Source organism: Squalius cephalus (genome assembly GCF_949319135.1).
Source record: "Squalius cephalus genome assembly, chromosome: 15".
NCBI lineage: Eukaryota > Metazoa > Chordata > Actinopteri > Cypriniformes > Leuciscidae > Squalius > Squalius cephalus.
Window position 1 is genome coordinate 12,945,428 of NC_137136.1, and position 19,857 is coordinate 12,965,284.

Consider the following 19,857-nt stretch of genomic DNA (forward strand, 5'->3'; position numbering starts at 1 on the left):
TTACAAATTTTTCAAAGAGATCTTCAGATGTCCACTTGAGTGGACAGCATGCGGTTAGTTTAAACTGAAGATATACTGTATTAATATAAGACAATAATCAAACAGATAAAGTATGTGAATTTAACAAACTAATCAATGCAATTATATCAAATCATGTGAAAACTATAAAATGTATACAAAAAATATAAATGCTAAATATTGCAAAGGCTTCATACAACTTCATACAAGTTGCACTTCGCGTATCTTTGATATCAGAACATGAGGACGTGATTCCATCAGAATTTTCTACAGCCTGTCAAGGTACAACTGTGGAAACCACTCAGATGCTCCCTCCAGTGCACCAGAGTATGGAGATTTGCCCTTATTAGCTGATAATTCTGATTATGTTCAAGATGGACATGCACATTTCCATCATAGCCCTCCTCTGAGAAAACCTAGCGATACGTTTTTTCAATCTCATCTGAAATTATCAGTGTTGGGGGTAACGCATTACAAGTAACATGCATAACGCATTCAGATTACTGTTTTTATGTTACAAGTAAAGTAATGTGTTACAAGTAACATGCATTACCTAATCAGATTACTTTTTGATCTAACAAATAATTAACTACAAGTAATGTGCATTACCTAATCAGATTACTTTTTGATGTAACGGGTAAAGAAACGCATTACAAGTAACATGCATTATGTAATCAGATTACTTTTTGATGTTATGAGTAAAGAAACGCATTACAATAATGCACATTACATAATCAGATTACTTTTTGATGTTATGAGGAAGGAAACGCATTACAAGTAACATGCATTATGTAATCAGATTACTTTTTGATGTTATGAGTAAAGAAACGCATTAAAAGTAACATGCATTACGTAATCAGATTACTTTTTGATGTTATGAGTAAAAAAAACGCATTACAATAACATGCATTACGAAATCAGATTACTTTTTGATCTAACAAGTAAAGTAATGCATTACAAGTGTCATACATTATGTAATCACATGACTTTTTTCGATGTCAATGAAAATTACATTCTAATAATACAAATACATTTATTTACAGTATAGAAAAAGTCACTTCAGATTAAGTTTTTAAGTTTTAAATTTCAAAAACAATATTCACATTATAATTATGAATTGTAACTGAAATATAGCAGTTGATGCATGACGTCCACTACAGTGGACATGTGATAAATCAGAGTTTTCTCTCAATCTAAAATCAAAACTTGGAAAATTTTACTGTGATATGACTCATTAGATATTGCTTGATGCTGCAATATTTTTTTACCTACAAGAGTCTCCTAGGATAGAAGGAATGGATGGATATTCTGGAGCAACTTGGCATGTCTGACTGACCCTTGGCCATCTTGGTTTGGAGGGGGAAAAAATAGAAGCACAAAGGCTTGCCACTTGGTTGCAATTAATAGGATGATGCACCAGGGTCCAATGAAGAGGCTGATGTGCAACTTTGGCATAAAAACCCGTGCAAATTCAAGAAAATGCTTTTTTAATAGCTGTCCACTGTAGTGACCACTATGCGTGAAAGGGTTAAATAATAAGTCATGTTGAGGCCCCATTGGAAGTTTGGTGTAGCCCCCTGGAGGAGAACCACTGGTTTAGATTTAGCACTGGTTGTGCTTGAATACAGATTGCCTTCACACGTCACTAAAGGCATTAGGCTACATGTTTTGCCGTTTACAATGCCTTTAACTGGTGTGTAAAAATAACACTATAGGCTAAATTATGTTGTTGTTGTTGTTGTTGTTGTTGTTTTATTATTATTATTTTTTCCATTTCTCATAAAGTAATTCTCCCACTACAGCTGAAAAGCAGACATTACACGTTAAAAAAACCTCAGCAGTCTCATAACGGAACTAGAGTGTCATTTCATGAACAAAGAGCTTACGGCCGTCAACTGCAGGCATGGATAAGTTAAAACCTTTGCTTAGCTTCACTCAGAAACAGCAGACCAATTTAGGATTCGGATTAATTGCTCTTATAACTGCGGGTAGCGAGCACGTCTTCTCGGTCTTTGCTTTTAAGTGTCCTTGCAATGATTGGAATTTCATTTATGGAAACGTCTGCCTACTCGTACCCGCAGTTGCACTGCTCATCCTTAGTTACATGTTGAGCAATAAAACATGGAAACTGTTCACAGGTCTGTGCCTTAGGAAATCGAAATTATGTCGTTTTAATTACGCATTTGGCTTTTTGTGTGTTTTTCTTCAAATCACCATGACTGCAATGGTCGCACCTCTCAGCTGGATCGCAGTTGCTCTGCTCAAAGGGGTGTATTTCGAGTGCTCAATGACTGGCGCCAACATTACACTCTTTAGACGCCACCTTTGCAACGAAAAGTATCCCCACTGTAGGACGGAGTTGGAGAAATTCCCTTGTGATGGAACCGCAATTCCACAAACTGAGAGAGCGGCTGTTCTCTCCATTATACGCGCGGAGTCGCAGGTGAGCAAGCGGAAGGAATTTTGGTATCATTTTAGTATTTGTCCAAGAAAATGAAATCCGTTTAAATTAAATCAGGTCAAAATAGCCTAGATATCAAATAAAACTCAGAAAAATTCATTTTAATATTAAAAAAAAAATTTGTTGTTGTTGTTGTTTTGTTAACTACATGGTTAAGGGTTAGATTTAGGGATAGGTTCAGGGATAGGTTCACTGTAAATAAATAAATAAAATAAAAATAGAAAAGTCTGCCTTAAATTTTTTGTTACAACTTGGATGTTTAAGTCATTTTAACTTAAAATACATTAATCTGACTTTAAAAAATGAGTTGAATCTTGTATAACTTATATAAAAAGTTGAAAATTGCTTAACTTATTTTGATGAGTTAAAGCAATGTAAAAACATATGTTATCATAACTTACTACTCATATATTTGTTTATGATGTATATAAACCAGTTATTGTAATTGCTAATATGAATATGTGGAACAGGACTGTAAAATAAAGTGCTATACCAATTTTTCTAGGTAGTCTATAAAGGGTTATTTTTAGCAGTTCACTATCTTGTCATTTGCGTTCATAAGGTCCTCTATGATAATCTTAAAATGATTTTTAGTGTCTGTGCTTCAACACATCTGATGTTAGTTACCTACCTCTCTGGGCTAATATCTGGACTATACTTCTAGGTTCTTGGATGGATCCTGATAGCTACTGTCATGATGTTCACCTTTCTGCTCACATGCATGGCCAGATGCTATTCTCCAATCAGTTACATGCAGCTGAGGTTTTGGAGGATGTACACTCAGAAGGAGAGTGAGTTTTTGGACAGCTATACATCTCAGCATGCCGAAAAACTAGCTAGGAGAAACATAACAAGTTTCTTTGAGTTAACCAAACCCATTCCTATGAAGAGTCCTCCCAGACAGGCGTGGCAGAAGATCTCCTCCTTCTACAAGTTCCGGAGCATGGACGAATACTACAGCATCCTGCACAAATATGTGTGCACTTGTGAGGACCTTGAGAATCCAGCAGTGAGGGCTTCAGTGAAGTCTGACAATGAATTTGCAAACCCAGCAGCACTTGCATTTGTGGACGAGGGCAAACTGGTCCTGTAGACGTGCATGCTGTTTATTTGACAGCTCATGCCTTACCATGTTATTTACAGCCGTAAAGATGACTTGCCTCGCTTCATTTTCTGTGCCTTTTACAGTGTCAATTCATTGTTCTTTTAAGTATTTGTTTCTTTTGAATTTTGTTATTGTTTAATTTTTTTTGTCTTTCAATATAATTTTTCATATGAATATTAAAAAACTGTTTATGCACTGTAAAAAATATATATAATCTTAAGAATGACTTGAACATCCAAGTTGATTGTACTTAAAAATCGAATGCAACCTTTTTTTACAGTGTGGCAAATAAAAAGTATTTTTATAATTTTATAAATAAATAAAAGTTTTCAGATTTTTCTAATCTTTTTCAACAAAGATGTTTTTTGTCAACATCCATATTTATTTGAACAGCTGTGCCCTGACCTTTTTTAAGGGACTACAAAGTAGTTGCATTATAATGTTAGGGTTAGGCTTATTTCATGCACATGATGATTAGTGATCTCATATTTCAACAGGCAGCACTTTGAGGCTTTTTTCGTGAAGTAATCATGTACAATTTGACAATCACACAGCTAAAAGCACACTTTAAAAAAAAATCTATATTCATTAAGCTCTTTTTGTGGTTAGCGTTAAAGCGGAGTCTTTATGTGAAAAGTGCAGTGCATATCACTGGGGCACAATGAGAGCAGAACAGAAACTGTCTCCTCACACCCAGAACAACTTGCTTCCCTTTTTTACTAATGTAAAGCATTATGTTGCAATACACCTCTTTATTTGATCTAACACATACTAATCTGCTGTCTTAAAGATGTCGGGTAATTTCCTGCCTCTAGATTTCCACATTCCATCCTCCAGATTCCAGAATTCCAGTGATAATAAGCTCATTGTCAGTTCCACAGATCAGTTTTATACCTCTCTAATCCAAAATGCAGCGTTGGGGTTTTGTTTGTTTGACTGATGTTGCATGATGGGTAAATGTGTCTATACACATCTGTAGCCGGTTTTGACTTCCACCAGAACCTGATGAGCTGGTTTTTGTCACGGTCCTTTACTGATAGGGGAGGAGGATGGACAGGGGAGGGATTTGATGAGTTGTGGTGAATGCCAGACAGAAAAGGAGAAGAGAAAGGAGGGTGTGGAAAACAAATTCATATAGAGCCAGAAAAGGGAGCGCCATAGCAGAATCCATCTCTCTCAGTTTACCAACTTATTTGGAGTGTTTACCAGCTATGTCTGTACCAGCTATGGATTCTTTTAAGACTGTCCTGAAGTTCCTCACGAATCAGAAGAGCACTATTGGCTACAGCTTCATGGCTATTTTGACAATAGGTAGTGAAAGAATCTTCTCCATGGTGTCTTTCCAGTGTCCGTGCAACCGAGGACAGAATTTTGCCTATGGATTAGCTTTCCTGCTGGGCCCTGCAGTCGTCTTGCTGACGATTGGTCTCTTTGTCAGTGCACGTCTTTGGCGGTTATATACTGGGTGTTGTCTCAACCCTACCAAACTATGCCCTAGGGGTAACATTATGGGATGCTTGTCAGTGTTTGTAAAAGTGCTAACTGGAGCCTTCATTGCCCCTATTATGTGGCTTACTGTAGCACTGTTAAATGGAACTTTTTATGAGTGTGCTGTCAGTGGCCTGGATGAAAATATGGTGGTGAATATTTTCTGCCAAAACAAGACACCTACCTGCCGGGAAGAGCTGCCCCGAGTGCCCTGCGGCAAGTCCCAGTTGCCTACAAATGAAAATATGGAACTGCTGTTGATGCTGCGAGCCCAGTCACAGGTGAGCACAGACTATGTTACACTCTTAAAAATAAAGGTTCTTTATTAGCACTTATGGTTACATGAAGAACCTTTAACATCCATGGAACCTTTCCATTCCATGGAAGGCCAGTGTATTGCAGTGTTCGTCTTATGGCTAAGCTATTTGTTTTGCTCAGTGTAGTGGACTATTTTTTCTTAAAGTCCCCCCAGTCAATAATTTTATCCCTTAAAACTCATCTTTCATTACCAAAATTAAATATTTAAACCTTTTTTCCTTTCCTTTAAAAATTATTCCTGCCTTAAAATAGCTTGAATGTAACTCCACACCCTTGCCTCATTTAGTATATGCGGTTCTACGTATATATGCAAATTAGCCCCGCCTCCACTCACTCGCCCCAGCTCAGAGATCCACTCGTTGATGATCACACATTGACCTGATTGGTTACAAGGTAATTTGTGACGTCAGAAACACCAGCGATTTCAAACTGCGATTTTGAGACTGTCTTTGTACTGCAGTTTTAAGGAGAAAATACTCAGCAATGGTGTTGACTTATGAATTTGCACATTGTTTTCTTTAAAAGCATATTAAAAACACCACATAAATATTGACAACATTAAAAGTTTGATTTTCACCACATGGGGGTTTTAAAGAAAGCTTTAGAGATATGATCACAATTACTGTCTTTTGCAAATTTTCGCTGGCGAAATTCTGTCATTTCTAATCCACGAATTGAGAATTTTAGGTGGGAGCGAAAGATTTCCGCAGATTTAGTAACAGGTTTAAGTTGGTCATGTGGATTCACCACAGTTTGTAACTGATTTGTATGTGACTTCTATGTGCACCATGCTTTATGCTTTGCTACAATATTGACAAATACAATTGATATTTTTTGCCTGGAAATTTTGGGTAGCCTAATGTGACCGCATCTTAACATTTTAGAATTATCACAACTTAGTAATATTTCATATCAAGTTTACCAGAGAGCTGTGTAATAATTATGACAAACACTTAAATATTTTATAACATTCAACTGATTGATTTATGTTCGCAGATGCTCGGCTGGTCCATCATTATCATATCAGCAATAGTAGCGCTGATCGGGACTTGCTTTAAGAACTGTCGCTCTCAAGTAAGCTACCTTCAATTAAATTTCCAGAGAATCTACATGGAGAAGGAAAAGGAAAAGTTTGAGACTTTTGCGGAAGACTATGCCACCAAACTAGCAGAGAGAAACCTCAAGAGTTTCTTTGACAACAAATGCCCTGAAGAATTTCACTTTCCAAATCACAAGGCCTGGGAGGCAGTCTCTACTGTATACACCTTTAAAAAAAGCGAACAGTACTACAGCACACTGCAGAGATACGTGGAGCGCACAGATCGAGACTTCAGCCCTGAGAAGCATCCTGTTCTAGAGGGGGAAGATGGCATAGAGATGGCTTAGAAGCACAAAGCTGCATGGACTGATAACTGAATAGCCAAGAATATGACCTTGAAGATGAAAAACCACTGTGAATCTAGGCAGAATTAGATTTTGATTTGGTAGCTATGTAAAATAAAGTAACTGGATGTTTTGTTTTGTCCACTTAGGAGGTGGTCCTGGAGCAATTCAGACGGCAAATATTTTTGTAGCATTTTATACTTCAATGAACAAACACAGGTCTCAGACCCTAAAAATTCAGACAGATTTGAGTGTATGTGGTGTTTTCAATAACAACATCCAATTTGCATATTGTTTGAATGTTGCATTTCAGGTTTTACAAAGTCAAGGAAAGGAAAAACACACTTATTCTAAGGTCATTTGTCATTTAGGCCCTCTGTGAATCAAGAGCTCTCTTATGCTCTTATAAAGCATGTGTTCAATGCACTTTAATGCATGACAACCTCTTGTGTAGTATTGGTATGTAATTATCCAGTTGAACAATACTGATTAAAATGTACAATATGATCACATTGTACTTTGCACTTTGCTTTGTACATTGTACTTTGCTATCACATTGACATCCAACAAAATATAGAACATGTAAACATGTAAACCACACTTTCCTCTGCAGGTTTTAAGTTTTGACAAACAGGAAAACCACATTTAGAGTCCCCGACACATTTCTTCAGTCATTTTGACCCACATATCTGAATAGGGACCCTTTGATCAAAACAAGTTTCTGTTAGCATAGCTTTTCAAAAAGCATAAACAGTTACTATAGAATATCAAAATTATTACACATGGTAAAATGCTGGTTTCCGGCATGTTTGTGGTGTTTATTTCCTGTCGTGAAAGTGAAGCACATACTCAGGTAGTTGGTCAGTGGACTGCAAGTCAAAACATAACAATAATAATAATAATAATAATAATAACAACAATATATGTTATTCATTGTAAGGCAGTTTAATTCAAGTTTAAGTGTGTGAAAAGTTAAAAATACTAATTATTGGTAACAAAACAGTCTTGTCCTGTCTCTCTTCACTTTCAAATATGGCAAAAAAAAAAAAAGTACTTTGAAATTAACAATAAAAAGTTTTACTAACAAAACCTGAGGCCTGTACCATGATGGTAAGTTGAACAAACTCAGGGTTACAGGATTAGTTTTGAGTTGACAAAACCAAACCAATCCAACCATGCTTTGTAGGTACCATGATGCTGATCATCAACTTTCTCTGTCAACTCAGGCTTTGATCCTGAGTTTAGGAGTTTAGGTGTGACATCAGTAGCGAACAACCAATCACATGCTGAGAAAGAGTGAAACTGAGATTCATTTTTCGCGAGAGAAGCAGCGCGATTCACTACAGAATATTACGAGATTGAAAAATATAAAGAATTTAAACAAATTTACACAGCAAGAAGAAAATAGCTGTCTATGAAAGAGGACAACTAAAATAAAAAGTATTGCTATATCAGTGCAAGTAAAAGTTAGTTTATACATTTGATAAAGTGCGTAGTCACATGTAGTCATTTTATAGCTTTATTTATTGATTCTAAAGCGTATTTATATTAGCCTACCTTTATATATTTATTCAATTAAACTGTGCGTAATAATAATTGATCAACTAGGCTATAAAATTGCACGTGTGATCGATTAAGGGTACAATAATTACATAAATAATATCTAAATCATACAAAATTATTATTCTAAATAAGCATTACTAAAAGCCGGATGATTTTGTCTTTAAAAATCATTTGCTGTGTAGTGATCTTTAATTTGGAGTGGAAACAGGTGGAGTGACTTTATCGCATCAGACATGTGTCACTTTGCTCTCAGCTGATTGGTCCAGGTTCGCTTACCTGGAACTGCTAAAAGCCAAACCACTTTCATGGTGCCTAAAATCCAGGGTTAGCGCCAACTAAATTGAAAAATATTGGGTTAGCCACCTAAACCGGCTTCATGGTATAGGCCCCTGATATAGATCAATTAGCCTACAGTTGTGAGTTTGGCCCAAAACATAAAAATGAATGAATCATTCAGTAAACCGAACTATAAATGACATGCAGCTCATATTAATGTGAACTAACAAACGCACGTCTACCAGATAGAAAGAAAAAAAAAAAGTTTTTCTTGCGTTTAGAAGTGAATGATGCATGTACATACTGTTGAACTGTTATATTGTGTTTATATATATGGCGGTGGTCAAGCTGGGGCCTGTATGATGGTAGTTGAATAAACTCAGAGTTGCAGGATTAGTTTCGAGTTGACAAAACCAAACCAATCCAACCAGGCTTTGTTGGTACCATGATGCTGATCATCAACTTTCTCTGTCAACTCAGGCTTTGATCCTGAGTTTAGGAGTTTAGGTGTGACATCAGAAGCGAACAGCCAATCACATGCTGAGAAAGAGTGAAACTGCGATTCATTTCTCGCGAGAGAAGCAGCGCAATTCACTTATTAAATAAAAGTACTAAATTATTAAGAATTTAAACAAATTTACACAGCAAGAAGAAAATAGCTGTCTATGAAAGAGGACAACTAAAAGAAAAAGTCTCGCTACTGTAGGCTATATCAGTGCAAGTAAAAGTTGTGAAGTTAGTTTATACATTTGATGAAGGTATAGAGAGAATTGAACATTTAAGCTCACATGTAGTCATTTTATAGCTTTATCTTTTGATTCTAAAGCGTATCTATATTTCCTTTATATATTTATTCATTTAAACTCTGCGTAATAAAAATTGATGAACTAAAATTGTACATGTGTGATCGATTAAGGATATAATAAATACATAAATAATATCTAAATCATACAAAATTATTATTCTAAATAAGCATTACTAACAGCCAGACGATTTTGTCTTTAAAAATCATTTACTACGTAGTGACCTTTAGTTTGGAGTAGAAACAGGTGGAGTGACTTTATCCTATGCTCACAACTGATTGGTCCAAGTTCAGTTTGGAACCTCTTACCTGGAACATAACCTGCCCCGGACCAGGTTAGCCATGAAGCATAAGTTACTATGGTGATGAACACTGCTAAAAGCCAAACCACTTTCATAGTGCCTAAAACCCAGGGTTGGCTCAAACTAAACTGAAACATACCTGGCTAGCCACCTAAACCGGCTTCATGGTATAGGCCCCTGATCTACCTGCAATAGCAGACTGTGCCCGTATTATAAAAGCTGAAGTAAGTCCATCTTAGAATTTAAGATGGTCTGAAATGGTCTACACTGTTTCAGCAGATTTGACAGGATATAACTGTACACAAAACCATATCTAGAATAGGGAAGGACTTCATTTTTGTAGTTACTTGCTGTAAATAAAAAAAAAAAATTATATATATATATATATATATAGAGAGAGAGAGAGAGAGAGAGAGAGAGAGAGAGAGAGAGAGAGAGAGACTTTTTATTTTTTATTACCTCTGACCTACACTTCCATCAGCGTCTATTTAATTCATAAATCCCAGTGAAAGGGATTTAAAAAGGGTTTGTGAAATGGGTAGCATGCTCAGCTAAAATTACACTTTAAATTCTAATATAATTACAGATATAAGTTGACATTTATTAAATAAATATAAACTTGCTTTGATAGTGGAGTAGAGAGGCAGTTTTAAGAAAGCGGCTGGACCGTCAGGCTATAATAATCCATGCCAGATTCGAGCCTTTTTATATTTGTTTTTCTTTTATCCATTGTTTATTGTATATACAATCCATTGCAACAGATTCAATAGTGTGATAGCACGAATTACTACAATTGTACTAATGTTTAGCAGAACGAGTAAAAGTGGGGTGTTACTCACGCCACCCAGACACAAGCTCAGACATCATTGATGATCCCAGATGACATCGATGCTGGACAGGCCTTAGCACACGTTTCTTCCATGCAAGCTCTAATCTATGGACATTTGTGACATAAAATGACAGACTACGGCGAGGAGCAGAGGAATGAACTAGAAGCAATAGAGTCCATTTACCCAGACTCATTTACAGGTAAGATAGAACGCAAAGTATATGGTTTTTATGTCCATAACTTCGTTAACGTTACGCTTTCCATTAGCTGCCTAGCTTTTCATGAAACAAAGTTAGTTAATCATACGAGCGACTCAGTCATCTCTTTGATATCTTTCTTTATAGCCGCAGATTGAGCTGTCAAAAGTTAAAAAACAATGCAAACGATAACCGATGGCCAACGATATGTCAGGCAGAAGTTGACTGGCTAACTGTTATGTTCAACATCAGATTTATGTTTACTTGCTGAACATGGAAGCGGTGATCTCTGAAGGTTTCATTAGATTGTTTGTTTTTCTTTGCAATATCTATATTCATACAGTGCTTTCCGAGAAGCCCACAAGCTTCACCATCACAGTTACTTCTGATGCGGGAGAAAATGATGAAAGTAAGTGCATGTGCCTTATTATCTCATCTAAAGTAGAACAATGTCAGTGCACATAATGTTACTGTATCTTTTTTACCATCATTAAAGTTTAGCTCAAAACACCACCAGCACTGATTTTTGTCTGTTTCAGCGGTGGAGGCGACCCTGAAGTTTACATATTTGGAGAAATATCCAGACGAGCCTCCTCTCTGGGAGATCTTTTCACAGGAGAACCTGGAAGATTCAGACGCTGAAGGCATTCTAACGCTTTTGAAGCAACAGGTCTGCACACCTGATATCATACCCAGCAAAACACATTAACAATTGATAAAGCGGACATACTGATGATGGCTTACGCTTCTTTTGCTGTCATGTAGCCCTTTCTAATAACCTCTTTCTTTTGCAGGCTGAAGAAAACCTGGGAATGGTCATGATATTCACATTAGTTACAGCTGTGCAGGAGAAACTTAATGAAATAGTAGACCAGATTAAGAGCAGAAGAGAAGAGGAGAAAGAAAGAAAAGAAAGAAAAGAAAGGGAGGCCGAAGAAGCTGAGAAGGTTTGTTGTGAGCATGTACCTTCTGAGCGTAGTGTAACATTAATCATGAAATCCAAAAGCATCTTTTATAATTACCCTCAGGATATTGACTGTTTTGAGCTGTTACACGAAATTCAACAGACAGGGCAAAGTCAATTTCATACTTTTTCAGAGCCATTCGAAAACTGGCCATGGAAAGACTGTTTTATAAGACTGTTATTATATAATGAAAGATTTGTGATTTACATTTTACTTTCAATTACATTTGTTTAGCCAGAATACAAAAGCACTGTGCTGTCAATGAAGCAAAATTGTGCCAGATGTAATTACAGCATCTGCCAGTAGAGGCCCATAAGAACCAACAAAAGTTCGACCATTTGGGTTGAAATAGTCCGTCCCAACTGAGGCAATGTTGCTTTTGTATAATTTAAAGAATTTTTTTGTCTCGAATGGTAGATTTGTTAGTAGTTACACTGGGGGTTAAAAGTTCAGGTGGAATAATTACGTAAAAAACAGTAATATTGTGAATTATTAGTATTATTATTACAATTTAAAACAACTTTCTATTTTAATATATTTTCAAAGGTAATTAATTCCTGTGATGACAGAGCTAAATGTTCAGCATCATTACTACTGTCTTTAGTGTCACATGATCCTTCAGAAATTATTCTAATATGCAGTTTTGCTGCTCATGAAACATTTCTTATCAATGTTGAAAACAGTTCTGCTGCTTAATATTTTTGTGGTAACCATGATGTACTACCATTTAAAAGTTTGGGGTAAGTAATCATTTCTATTTCAAATAAATAATCAATTTATCCAAGAATCCTGGAAAAAATGTATCTCATTTTCCACAAAATATTGAGCAGCCAAAATGTTTTCAACATTGATAAAAATAAGAACCTAACATTATTACATTATAACATTATTAATTATTGAGCTTCAATAATAATTGATAACTGACCACTAAATCAGCATATTAGAATGACTTCTGAAAGATCATGTGACACTGAAGACTATAAATGGCTGCTGAACATTCATCTGTGCCATCACATTATTACATTTTAAAATATATTTCAAATAGTTATTTTCAAATTACTAATATTTCACAATATTACTGTTTTTACTTTATTTATGATCACATAAATGCAGCCTTGGTGAGAGACTAATTTCAAAGACAAAATATCTTAATTATTGACCTCCAGTGTACATAGCTACAATTTATAATAAAATGGAAAATGTTTTTTTTTTTTTTTTTTTTTTTTGCTTGATCTTTGTTTCTGTTTTGTTTTTCACAGTTTGCATTCCAAGGCACTGTGGTCACAATTGAGAACTTCTTATCATGGAAAGCAAGATTTGAGCAAGAAATGACAGAACTGAAGAGTAAAAGGCAGAAAGAAGAGGAGCAGGCAGGAAAAGCAAAACTCACAGGTGAATTACTAACCTGATATTTACTCCTCTGATTTACCACCTGTTGTCACGTTCTGCTCATTTACTTTTTTCTATTACAGGAAAACAGCTCTTTGAGACGGACCATAATCTTGACACATCAGATATCCAATTCTTAGAGGATGGTAAGAAATGTCTAAATACAAGTTTTATAGGATCCCATTTGCTTTTTTTGCAATTGTAGTTCAAAATGGCCCTTCTCTGCTTATTCCGTGTAGTTGGGAGCAGTGTGGAAGTGGATGAGTCGCTCTTCCAAGACATGGATGATTTGGACTTGGATGAGGACGACCCTGATTTCAACCCATTGGACTTGGGCAGCGATGAAGACTGAAAACTCTCAACCTGATATGAATGGTATAGATGCCAATATCCTCCTGTGGAGCAGGACTTCAGCTTATCCACGCTAAACACAAACTTTTCAGTCACTACCATCTATGGTGCAGAATATTTTATGAAAACTTTCAAACATTTTCATTTGTACAATTATTGCCATTAAAAACCATTGACTTGTTCTTTTATTCATATGAATGGCTTCATTTACACAAGATTTATGTTAAGTTGAGCCAGGAATGTGGCCTGGCAGGTGCAACCTGAGTTTCAGTAAAATCATTTACCTCTTTTTCCTCTGTCTGTTCCTACTTCATATAAGGCTATTAAGCTTATTTAAAAAACACTTTTAGGAAAAACTGAGTAAAATGAAATCTTTGTGAAATACCTCTAATTCAGAGGTTCTTTACCTTTCAATATTATAATGTTTTGAAATGCACTTTATTTTGCATTTGGGTTAAACAGCTGTTTTAACATTATCTTTCAAAGCATAGATGTACCTTTTTTTTACATTTCCGGGTTTCTCAGAAGCGGAAGTCGTCATAGTTGGGTAAACTTCTATAGCGGTGAATGAGAGACTACATTAAATATATATTTCTTTTTTTGTGTTCCCATTTGCTCACATAGCAAAAGAAAAACTCCTAAACCTAACCATAACTTCACATGAATGTACACTTTGTCAAATCTCTCATTCTGTGCAACAGTGAAGTAGCCTTCTAGTCACCAACACTTCCTGTTCAGTTAAGCAGTGAGATTATATAATCTATAAATAAATTCAACATGTTTAAGTATTTTCAAATAAGTTAAAGGCAAGGTAGGTGACTTGTTTTGTTATGCTAAATGAAAGTCTCTTCACATCCTGATTGCAATCACTAAGTTAAGTGGTCTAAATGTAGGCTATTTATATGTATGTCATGTCTAAGGCGAAGGACCATAAAATCCTCCTTGCTCTGTGCGTTCAAGTGTTTTGAAGGAAGCGTGGCTTTGTAGACTACTCTGTAAAAGGAGGGTTGGCTCTTATTTCAAAGCTAGCTTGCTATTGCTAGCCTCTCCAAAAATTACCTACTTTATGAAGAGATTAGTGGCTGTCTTAGAACAGTACACCCAGGAGGTTTCAGACTGTGAGAAAAAGTTTGTTTCTTCCTCCTCCCCTAGGTTCTGAGTGTCATCTGCCATACCAACATAAGCCATTCCAATGTTCAAAAGGTGTTTTTTACAATAATGCCATAGAAGAACCATTTTGGGTTCCTCAAAGTACCTTTCAGTCATCGTTTCTCAAAAGAAGAATGTTTTTCTCAGTGTGAAATCCATTACAATAATCTAAAGAACCTTTTGTCCCATTGAAAGGTTTAGAGTGTACAGCGTTGCATTTCCAATCTACTTAAAATGCTTCAGACTATTACAAATGTTTAAATGTCTCTTCACTTTTCCTAATGACCCCATAGGTCATCTATATGGCCAGAAATCCAAAGGATGTTTGGTGTCACATACATAAAAATGATACATTTTTCTGAGAAATTCATGGAAGGAAATGGCAAACAAAATGCTTTTTCTTTAATCTCCGGTAAATTCTTATTTCAATCAAAACCACTGTTAAGGTTACACATGCATTAAGCCATGTTAAGAGTTTTCCGTATAACAGTTATAGTTGTGAAAAAGCTTATTATGTTAAAAATATAGTTTTTCCTTATTAAGTATAGCATAAGAATTTTGGTTCCCTCCTGGTAATCTTTTGTACAAAAACCACATTGGGTGTGTTAGAATTTCTTAAACCCTGGTTTGCTGCCTACCTGTTAAGGTTTTGCTGTGTGGTTCACTTACCTGCCATCTCTCTCTATCTTTCTCTCCTCTGGAGTGACTGTGAGATTTCTCTCTGTCCTGTGACTTGCAGGTCATCTGCCCTAATTAAATCAGGAAGCATACTTTGGCATGTTACACATTTTGGTCATAAAACAGAGAAATGAGGTGAGGTTCTGTAAATTATTAGAATTTCGCCTGCGGGGTTGGAAAAGCAGAGTCGTACGCTGATAGTTCAGATCGACTCAAGAGTGCATAAGGCTAAAGGCTGACAAACATCCCTTGATCACTGATAGGGTCAACAATGGATACCACGTGCATCAAACTGTAATTGAAAGACAAAATGAACTAATTCAATGAATCAAAATCTGAAGAACTGAAGATTCACACATGATGAGACAATGATAACTGACTTATTGTGCAGCTAGTAAGATAAAACTTTATTTATTATTGTTTGACATTTATACAAAAATACAGTGTTTCATAGTCTGTTTCAAGAGACTAGTAGATAAAAGTAGCTGGGACTACATAAAACTGCAGCAGATGTGCACAACAGCATCAAGGAATTTTCTCAGCACATAGTGATCTTGAATTGAGAATGCGGCTCTGAAAAACAAACACGCCATTCAGTAGTTGAATAGTTTAACATAGACTAACCATACAAAAATATCTAAATGAAGAGTTAAGATGAAGAGTTAATTAATCAAATAAATAAATAATAGTTAATTTCAGCAGTTATAATGCCCAAATAAATAACTAAAGCAACGAATTCCTAAAGCTGTAGGTCTAAATTACCTGTTTCTCTTCGGGTGTTAGCAACCCTTCTACGGCGACCACTTGATACTGTCTGTGTTTCAGGCCACTGGGCAATTTGCGCATACGGCGTACCATAGTAGCTACTGTATTCTGTGACAACACTCTCCTCATTTCCCCAGGTGCAAACTCCGGATCAAAGAGGAGTAGAAACAGGTTGCCATTTACTTTCTGTTCCACTCCTACAATCGAGCGACTGTGGCCTGATCATAAAGACAGAACAACATGTAAGTCATCTTACAACGGCGATTCTTTTCCTGTGAGGTCAATGCTATCTAGACTTTCATGAGGGACAAGTGCTGTAGTTTACAAGAGAAACCCGAGTCTTGAAATACCTTGGTGCTGGAGGTATAAAGGTGGTAATGCTGTCTGCACCACTTTGGGCGGCAGTCTTGCACTCCTACTGGCAGAATGTGAGAAATATTGTTTTACCCACTCAAACATTCTGAGGTGTGTGTCTCCTGGGCCAGTGGGCTTGTGAAAATCCACAATTCGGGCTCTAAAAATGTTAAGGAAATTTAAGATGTAAATGTACTGTCCTGTTCAAAAGTTTAGGGTCAGTAAGATTTTGTAATGTTTTTGAAATAAGTCTTCTGTGCTCACTAATGCTGCATTCATGAAATATTGCTACAATTTAAAGTAAATTTTGTACTTTAATATATTTTAAAATGTCATTTATTCCTGTAATGTACATTTTTTCAGCAGCCTTTACTCCAGTCTTCAGTGTCACATGTTCCTTCAGAAATCATCCTAATATGCTGATTTGATGCTCAAGAAATATGTTTTTGAGGAAACAGCAATTCTTTTTTTTTTTTCAGGATTCTTTGATGAATACAATGTTCAAAAGAACACTTTATTTGAAATAGAATTTTTGTAGCAATGTATAAGTCTTTACTGTCATTTTTAATACATTTAATGCACCCTTGTTAAATAAAAGTATTCATTTTTTTCAGAACAAAAATCTTTTAAATGGTAGTGTATGTGTGAATGTTAACTTGGGATTTCAATACATACTTCACACTAATGGAGGTGAGAACTGCATAGATTTCTGTAGCTCCTATCCAAGCCCGTGTCCCCTGCAGCCGATGTTTGAAGTGTGAAGCACCCTGAGGATCTGCACCTTGAGCCCATGCCTCCTCGATCATGGCCTGCACTCTCGGGATGCTGGGAACTGAAACTGAAGGAACATTTTATGATAGGTACTACTCAATAAGGAGCTAAGAGAATACATGATGTTGCTGATGTTGTACCAGGTAAAAGGTTATACTGCTCCATCCTGTGCAAAGATGAAAGAAGCATCTGGAAGTTTCTGTAACCACATCCCCAACCTTTGTCCCCCTCCGAAGAGGAGTAGTGATCAGTCTCAGCACAGAGCCACACGTGCGAACAGTCGGAGACGTCTCTCTGGTAGTACCTATACAGAGCTTCCATAAGTCCTGAAACAGAAAGGTTAACCAGCTAAATCTAAACCATCAGTTGCTTTATGCAGTTTCATTTTCTACAGGTTTAATATATATAAAACAATTATACAATTAAAAATAATAATAATAACAACAACAACAATAATAAATTATTGTTATTTATGAAAAAAAAAATCTAAAAAAAAATTAATTCATAAAAAAAAATCATGTATAATTAATAATAATAATTTTAAATATTTCATAATATTATGGTTTTTACTGTAGTTTTGATGAGAATAAGAGAATTCAAACTTTTGAACATAAAGTCTTTGAACTTATACAGAACTGGACAGATTTTCATATGTGTAGATTACTGGTATAGCTATGATGCAGTCCCTATCAGACCTGATGTTTTGCTTCTGCCATCATCCACCCCCGAGGCCAGAGATTCAAGCATCTCCACTCTTTTCCTGTGGAACTCTGCAGGAACCATCTGACCTCGAGACACAGCCCTCTCCATATTTCTCTCCATTTGCCTGCGATAACCACCACTGTTATCAAGCCCAAACTGCTTCTAAAAATCACAGGAAGATAAAATACAGCTTTTTTTGTGGTGGATTTGACACGAAGGTGAGTAAATGACAGAATTTTAATATGTTGGGTGCACATTTCCTTGAATTCTAATAGTGAAGATGTCTTTAGCTTACCTGGAGCTTCTTAAAGTCCTCGGCTTCCCGTCTGTTCTCTAGCTCCCTCCACTTTTGCTCCTCTTCCTCCTGAAGCTTCCTAGCCAGATTCAGGTCTCCAGATGAATGTCCTTAAAACACCCAAACCAAATGAAGTTCTGCTGTGCCAATAGTGTCTTTCTTGATGCATTGTACTTGTGAAGACAACCTACTTAGTTTGCAACTCTTACAAACAAAAATGTCATATGCATTTGCGTACTTAAAGGGGTGTTTCAGGATTTTCGACATCGGACCTCATTTTCAAGTGAGCCTGGTTGTTATTCATCAGTGGAGACAGTTTTCAAAAAAATTCATCCAGTCCTTACTTTTGGATTCGCCTATGCTAGGCTAGCGCGAGTCAACGGTGCACGTTAGCCTGCCATTAAAAACAGTTTTACCCACTCCACAGTACACCAAAAGCAAATAAATTATAACGCCAGACTATCAATGTAAATGTCTGTTGAGAGAATAATGTTAGAAATCAAACTACCCTTTCATCACATTGCATTAGTTATCATTTGTTCCCTGTATTTATAAGCAGTCTACAACAGCGGCGGAGTTATATTTGGTTACCTAGGAAACCGAGAGAGCCGGTCCACATAACAATCACGCAAGTGTATTACCTGCCGCAGATAATTGAGATACAAGAGTACTTTGATTTCTAACATTATTCTCTCAATAGACATTTACATCGATAGTCTAGCGTTATAATTTATTTGCTTTTGGTGTACTGTGGAGTGGGTAAAACTGTTTTTAATGGCAGGCTAACGTGCACCGTTGACTCGCGCTAGCCTAGCATAGGCGAACTATCCAAAAGTAAGGACTGGATGAATTTTTTTTAAAACTGTCTCCACTGATGAATAACAACCAGGCTCACTTGAAAATGAGGTCCGATGTCGAAAATCCTGAACCACCCCTTTAATAATATCTACATACCTGCTGTTGCAGACGCTGAGCCGTATTCCAGGTGTAGCTCAACATGCTCCTGCAGGGAGGTGCTGCTGGAACAGCTCAAAGAACACATTGGACACTCATAACGTATCACACCTGGAGATTCCAATTATACAGTTACAGTTTAGTTTGGTCATTCACTTTTTGAATGAGCAGAGCTGCCATATCCTTACTAACTCACCCGATCTACCATTGCTTGTAGAAGATGCTTCTGTTGAAGTGCCAACATCAGGATCGGCCCCTTAAGAGGGCAAACCATATCAGACATCAATCATAGACCGTTAGTGATAAAAAGAGGGTAAAAAAAACAACAATTTGTTACTTTGTAAACATGCAAATATTCTTGATGTTTTAAACTAAGACACCTTCAGTCACATCTTGGTCCTGTAAATGAAGCTCAACATGCTCCTGCAGAATAAAGCAGTCATTGCAGACCAAACTGCACATTGGACATGGAAATCGCCCTTCTGCAACATACAAAGGGAAAAGTATTAGCCTAATGGCTTAATGTGAAATCAGTTCTATGTTGTAAAGTCAAGAGCACCTTTATTAGGTGAGGACAAGCGCTTCTGCTTTGATTTCCGATGCCCATCTTCACTCTCTCTTCTGGGGTTAGTGCTGGGTGCTTGTGTAGTCTTGACCAGTTTTATTGCACCATTCGCTGTGGCTCCGGCAGGTGGTGAACTCTTCAAGCTAGTCGAGGTTTCCTGAGAAAGGGTGGTCCCTG

The 19,857-nt window shown here is 36.5% G+C and overlaps 4 protein-coding genes across 4 annotated transcripts in view; 3 read left to right on the top strand and 1 right to left on the bottom strand.

The window, feature by feature from the left end:
- Positions 1-1,866: 1,866 nt before the first annotated feature.
- On the top strand, positions 1,867-3,925 carry calhm6 (calcium homeostasis modulator family member 6). Its single transcript, XM_079895849.1, has 2 exons — positions 1,867-2,461; positions 3,144-3,925. Exons 1-2 carry the CDS (start codon positions 1,922-1,924, stop codon positions 3,570-3,572), a joined length of 969 nt encoding a protein of 322 aa, XP_079751975.1. The 5' UTR covers positions 1,867-1,921; the 3' UTR covers positions 3,573-3,925.
- A 792-nt stretch (positions 3,926-4,717) lies between these two features.
- LOC307171987 (calcium homeostasis modulator protein 5-like) lies at positions 4,718-7,296 on the top strand. The gene is made up of 2 exons (XM_079893965.1): positions 4,718-5,353; positions 6,387-7,296. The coding sequence occupies exons 1-2, from the start codon at positions 4,796-4,798 to the stop codon at positions 6,774-6,776; spliced, it is 948 nt and encodes a 315-aa protein (XP_079750091.1). The 5' UTR covers positions 4,718-4,795; the 3' UTR covers positions 6,777-7,296.
- Positions 7,297-10,353: 3,057 nt separating this feature from the next.
- On the top strand, positions 10,354-13,736 carry rwdd1 (RWD domain containing 1). The gene is made up of 7 exons (XM_079893826.1): positions 10,354-10,745; positions 11,086-11,151; positions 11,282-11,412; positions 11,537-11,689; positions 12,967-13,099; positions 13,180-13,242; positions 13,336-13,736. The coding sequence occupies exons 1-7, from the start codon at positions 10,673-10,675 to the stop codon at positions 13,446-13,448; spliced, it is 732 nt and encodes a 243-aa protein (XP_079749952.1). The 5' UTR covers positions 10,354-10,672; the 3' UTR covers positions 13,449-13,736.
- A 1,903-nt stretch (positions 13,737-15,639) lies between these two features.
- The window catches only part of zufsp (zinc finger containing ubiquitin peptidase 1), an 8,290-nt gene continuing 4,072 nt past the window's right edge, over positions 15,640-19,857 (bottom strand). Inside the window, exons 2-12 of the mRNA XM_079893765.1 lie at positions 19,675-19,857; positions 19,496-19,597; positions 19,312-19,371; positions 19,116-19,226; positions 18,162-18,271; positions 17,860-18,028; positions 17,305-17,490; positions 17,069-17,231; positions 16,390-16,553; positions 16,037-16,257; positions 15,640-15,847 (exon numbers count right to left, since the gene is read on the bottom strand). The exon at positions 19,675-19,857 is cut by the window's right edge and continues 364 nt beyond it. Of these exons, the coding sequence (XP_079749891.1) occupies positions 15,800-15,847; positions 16,037-16,257; positions 16,390-16,553; positions 17,069-17,231; positions 17,305-17,490; positions 17,860-18,028; positions 18,162-18,271; positions 19,116-19,226; positions 19,312-19,371; positions 19,496-19,597; positions 19,675-19,857 (1,517 nt within the window). The 3' untranslated portion in view covers positions 15,640-15,799. The remainder of the gene's footprint in view (positions 15,848-16,036; positions 16,258-16,389; positions 16,554-17,068; positions 17,232-17,304; positions 17,491-17,859; positions 18,029-18,161; positions 18,272-19,115; positions 19,227-19,311; positions 19,372-19,495; positions 19,598-19,674) is intronic.